General features: G+C 38.6%; 1 protein-coding gene across 1 annotated transcript; it reads right to left on the reverse strand.

The window, feature by feature from the left end:
• Positions 1-294: 294 nt before the first annotated feature.
• On the reverse strand, positions 295-2851 carry LOC137743915 (indole-3-acetic acid-amido synthetase GH3.6-like). The gene is made up of 3 exons (XM_068483844.2): positions 2440-2851; positions 1293-2224; positions 295-1180 (listed from the first exon to the last, which is right to left on the reverse strand). Exons 1-3 carry the CDS (start codon positions 2763-2765, stop codon positions 594-596), a joined length of 1845 nt encoding a protein of 614 aa, XP_068339945.2. The 5' UTR covers positions 2766-2851; the 3' UTR covers positions 295-593.
• Positions 2852-5555: the final 2704 nt, after the last annotated feature.

Consider the following 5555-nt stretch of genomic DNA (forward strand, 5'->3'; position numbering starts at 1 on the left):
GAACAAGTCATTGGGAGGAATATAATAATGCACCTTTAGGAAAGTGTTTATTTTTCATTGATTTTATATTAGTAACTCAATTACAACATATAATATGGGAAAAGTTTGTGACCCTTCTTCTTGAGTGAAAAAGAAAGGAGTTGGATTTCTTAGACACATGAGACTTCAGTGGGCAGGAAGGCTGGATTTAGGAATCAAATTCCCATGAAACTTATGAATTCAAGTAACTAAAAATGGCTAATTAAACAAAATAGAAAGAAAAAAAAATTAAAGAAAATAGAAAGAAAAAATAAATAAAGAAAAAGAGCTTCCTTGAAACAGAAACATTTTTTTTGTACATGGTGGAAAGGAGCTAGCTAATATAAAGTAGTACTCTAAAAACTTCCCCACCCCCCCAAAAAAAAAAAAAAGAAAAAAAAAAAAGAGAGATGAAAACAAAAACAAGGTTAACCTAATTAAAATGGGCAGTAGTTACTCTTTCCGTAAGATGATCACAAAGGCACTTCTTGTGAACCTCCATGAAAGCAGCTTCTTCTAAAACAATTGGCCAAAAGCTAGTCCATCCCCCTTCCATTTTTATTTTCAATCCCTTCCTAATCAATGCTGCACCATTGCTTGTGGCCTGGGACCCACTTTGGGCACTTGGGACTAAAGTAGCTTGAGACCACCCTTGTGCTCAAGAGCTCCACAATGGGTGCAAATTTCACACACCTAGGTGTCTTGTATTGGTTAATGGAAGCTCCCAAGCTAATGGCATAGTCCATGAGCTTGTCAAACGTCCCTGCCTCCACAATCTTGATCTCGAGTGGTCCGATGGACTTGTCGGAGGCCCGGCCTTGCCGGTAGACGCTATTCAGGGACTCTTCGGCGGTGAAGCAACAGTCCTCGAAGACTGAGGGTGGGATTGGCGTTGTCCCATTGAGGCTAAGTTCCCAAAAGAGCACATAGTGTCCCGGGATTGTTGTTGTGTCCGCAAAACTAGTGTATTCCGTCACAGTGGCATCGAACGGTACTAAATGGGTCACGGCATTTTTCACTGCGTTTTGGAGCTCCACCTCATCCGTCTTGTCCGAGTCAATGCTCAGGACAACATTTTTCCTACATATGAAGTTGAACTGTGGTGCCTTGTTCTTGAAGGAGGCCACTCTCAGCACATCCCCCACTCTATAGCGGTACAGTCCTGCGGATTAAATAGTCCCAGGTCAATTTTCAGTTAAAAAAATAAAAACCCAATTTGTAATATCATGAATTAAACTACTTGAAACGCAAAAAATAAAAAAGTTACCACTAACCAGCATATGTTGTGACAACAAGCTCATATTCTTGTCCAAGCTTCGCGTCTGCAAGATCAACCAGTTGTTGCTGCTCCTTCTCATTGAGGGATTTGGGGACAGATAGGGGATTAGAATTAATCCCATTGTTCCTCTGGACTGGGAGGAGCTCAAAGTATCCCATGGTGGGAATAAGAGTGTAGGACACTTCACTGGGTTTGCACAGAGGGTTAAGATTTACACCAAAGTAGCACTCCGAAGAGGCATACATAGTGCAAACCTGAGGCAGTCCGTTGCTGTAATATTCCAACGTGGGAATGTACTGCGACATAGTCCCGGTCACAATCACATCCACATACTTTGTGTTTGGCCAAAGCCTGGTAATAATCCCATTCCAGGAGGCCTTCCCACACTCAGCCTCAATGAAGCTTGCAAGCTTCGGGTCAGGCTTGAGGATCTTCATCACCGCCTCGCGGACCGATGGGTCTGTAATCTGGGGGTTTAGAGTCCCAGAGGCTATGTCCTTGCACAAAAGAGTCCAGTGCTTCTCGAGAAACCTGATGGCCCGGATGAAGCCAGAGGCGAAAACTGCACCGACTCGGAGAACTTCCTTGTTTTGGCAGAGGCCGCAGAGGAGTTGGGAGTACATGCTTTGGTACGAGTCCGGGCAGAGGATGGTCTCATTGGGGCTGGTGTAGTTAGTGTAAGGGTCATAGGGTCTTTGTTTGAAATGTGAGCTTTTGTAGTAGCTGGTAAGGACTGGCCTAGCAACTAGTCCGCCGGGAGTTTTGGCCTCGGATTTTATGAACAAAAAGTACATTCCTTTGCCTTTGTCGAGTCCGGGGACATACTGGCTCATCACAGGCATCAGCAGGCTGTAAAGCAGTGACCTCCTATCAAGCTCCTCTTCAATTGTTGGCATCAGTTTTCTTTCCCCTCCAGATGTCCCAGAACTGCAACAAAAACTAAACCATTTAGCAAACCATCTAAATAACCGCAGACATGGACGTAACGCTACAACGGTCTTCTCCACCCAAGTTCGAATCTCCGTTCCCGTAGTATAAATTAGATTATTTAGAATATCGCTCGAATCAACAAAACCATACAAATAACCATTTGTAAAATTAATTTAAAGGCGTGAAAGAAAAGTAAAATGCGAAAAATCTACCTGGTCAAAAACTCAGAAATGGGCTTGGAACAGAGGATTTGGGAGGTGTCACCATTGGCGATACGGTTGATATCGGACTGGATATCTTCGTATTTGATAACGGGCATCATTTTTTTGAAAGTATCACGGTCAGTGTGACCGTTGAGGCCGTGACGCTGCAAGTACTCGACGTGAGCATTGCGGGTGAGGATTTCAGCGAGGACTCGTTTTTGAACCTCGTCGGGGTTTTTTGTGACTTCTTCAATGAAGTGAAGGATCTTGTTGTTCTTGTCTTGGAGGTTATAGTCCTCCGTGGGATTCAGAAATTTCTTTGGTGCTTCAGGCATGGCGTTTGTGTGTAGTTTGGAGAGAGAGAGAGAGAGAGAGAGAGAGAGAGAGAGAGATGGTGTGATGAAAAAGAGATGATGGTTTAGGTGTGGGGGAAAAAGAAAGGGAGAACGGTGTTTATATAGAGCGGGCAAATGAAGGTGGCTTTGCTTTCACCTATAGGGCTTTGGGGATGAAAAGGTAAACACAACAGTGTAAGGAAGGGCATAGTTGTAAATATCCACAATTAGAATCATTTTGTTTTCCTTCTCTCAACATTTGCTTGTCTCACACATGAAAACATGGAGTTTCTATGCATTCATTGTCGTCATTGGTTATACCTAATTCCTTTAAGTACCTCACACATTGCTATATTGGACTAGACTGTGAACTTGAATTATTTATTTAATCAAGAGTTTGACAATATGCAACCGATGCGAGATTGTAGTTCGATAGAAAAACATGTTCGATTATAGCGCATTACTAAACTAGATTGTTAATTTAAATTATTTATTTAACGAAGAGTACGATAATATGATATGTCAGACCAATGATACGCTACATTACTACTAGATTGTTAATTTCAAGACTAGATTGTTAATTTCAATCATCCATTCAACAAAAAATTTGACAACCTCACATATCAGACTGCCAACATGTTATATTGTTAACTGTACTAGACTTTTAATTTGAATCGCTCTTTCATTGAAAAATTTGGCAATATGACAATGTCAAATTGTCGACATGCTAAATTACTAGCTACAAACTATACTATTATTCTAAATTATTCTATCAGACGAAATTATGATAACATAACATAGCAAGCCACTACCAAACTAATATTTTTGAAAAAAAAGTGAAGCAACTTCCTATGGGACAATTCTTTGCAAGCCCATTTCTCTTTCCCAGTTGGACAATTCTATTTCATGGAAATCCCACTATCTTTATCTCAAAATGAAATCTTTATTCACTAAAAATCTTAAAAAGAAATTCACTTTTAAACGAATTTTGACTTTTTGTAAGCTTAAGTTTTTTTTATAACTCCTTTTTTTCTGTCTTGGGAAAGTAGTGGAGTACGTACTTACGTACTATAGTGCATACCAAAGGGTGCTTGTCGTACAAGGAAATAAAACAGAATTAGAGGTGGCTAATTACACGATGTATAACCCACCTTCGGAAGGTTTTTAAAGGCCATTGAAACTCTTAAGAAAATACATTCACAACCAGCAATATCCGATAAACTCGCAGTAAGTATACTCTTTACATGCGGTCATGCACCACGGAAATATTGGCAGCCACTAGAGTTATTTTTTATCACCAGTGATTTTGCATTACCCGGTAACCAGAATTGGAAAACGGCGAACGACGAGATTCTAACGTGATACTTTAGTCAATGTATAGTGAGTATAATACAGGGGAAGAAGAATAGTATGTGCAGTTGTGTATGTTAAAGTACTTGGAGGGGTACTTGTTCAAGTATCCAAGTGGGACCAGCCAGCTAGCTGTTGAGAGATTTTCAGTGTATTCAAAACATGAGCACATATGCCATCTATCATTATACAAGTAGAGGTGCCTTCATGTTGTTAGTCTGTCACGGTGTACATTTTTCTTCGGCTGGAACTCCTCCAATATCTTTAAATCATGCAAAACGACAAGTTTCTAACCCTAAATCCTAAACAAGTTAATCTCTGTTTTTTGTTCTTGATGTGTAAATTGAGTTTAATTAGAGCATTAATTTCATTCCATATGAAGAAGGGGTTGAACCTGAAATGTAAAAGGCACGTTTATATTTCCAACTAAAGGTAGTGACTAAAGATGATGAATGATAATATAGAAACCTTTTTAGATAATGATGGCCAACGACTGCTGTGACTATTTACTAATGAGATTGAATGAGCTTGACAAAAAGAAAAAAACTATTCCAATTCTTTTTTTTTTTGGTCATTAAACTATTTTAATTCAATAGTTAGACTTTCATCCATCATACTTGAATACGACAATTGAATAAAATTCTATGAGACATTCTTATATATAATTAGGGATACGTGATTTTGTTTTTACACTCATCATGTAATTGGCACACATTGTGAAAGATATGGTATATAAGGGGTTCTATCTCAGCTTACGCTGCATAATCTCTCTCTAGATGCTTTATACTAATGCTGCATATATATTGGTATCAAAATGTAATTTTTTTGACATTACTCGCTGAATAAATATCATATTAAATTAAAAGTTTTGTCTCATTAATGGGTTCGTAATGGGTGACCCATTAACGATCCGATTCGTTAATGTATTTTTAACGGCCGGATAACCTGCTAATGACCCGACTCGTTAATCTGTTGATCTGAAACTTGTTATTTTCATGCCGTTTTGTGTTAGATTAACATGTCATGCAAGAAATTGTTAGACATACATACAATTTATGGAGGATCATCTAATTCAAAAAAGAACCTTATATAGAATAGAACATTAGTATATGGAGTTTCATACACGCTTCTAAGATGTCTCCTTTAACGTTTCCCATAATGTTCAAGGGATTAGGAGTATTATGCGATTATAGGAAGACTAGACGGTTGGATTTTTGTGTTTGAGGAAATGCTTCCTAATTTGAAGTGGTAAGATGGTTGAATTTTGAATCTTAGATAATAGAACATAACGAAATAAAAAGAAAGTTAACCTAACCCTAGTAGAGTGGGTGGATAAGAAAAAGACTCGTCATTTATTTATAAAATGTTATTTTTGTTACTTCTTGAAGAACTTGGATTGAAGTGGGATATACGAAGGATAGTACAATTTAAACACTCATT

This window comes from Pyrus communis, chromosome 11 (genome assembly GCF_041283825.1).
Source record: "Pyrus communis isolate YQ-2024b chromosome 11, ASM4128382v1, whole genome shotgun sequence".
Lineage (NCBI taxonomy): Eukaryota > Viridiplantae > Streptophyta > Magnoliopsida > Rosales > Rosaceae > Pyrus > Pyrus communis.

Excerpts from the sequence above, each read along its gene's own strand:
- LOC137743915 (XM_068483844.2), bottom strand. The coding sequence starts at position 2,765 with ATGCCTGAAGCACCAAAGAAATTTCTGAATCCCACGGAGGACTATAAC. Across the intron at positions 2,225-2,439 it reads ATTTCTGAGTTTTTGACCAG|TTCTGGGACATCTGGAGGGG; the intron begins GTAGATTTTTCG and ends TTTTTGTTGCAG. Across the intron at positions 1,181-1,292 it reads TGTTGTCACAACATATGCTG|GACTGTACCGCTATAGAGTG; the intron begins GTTAGTGGTAAC and ends TTTAATCCGCAG.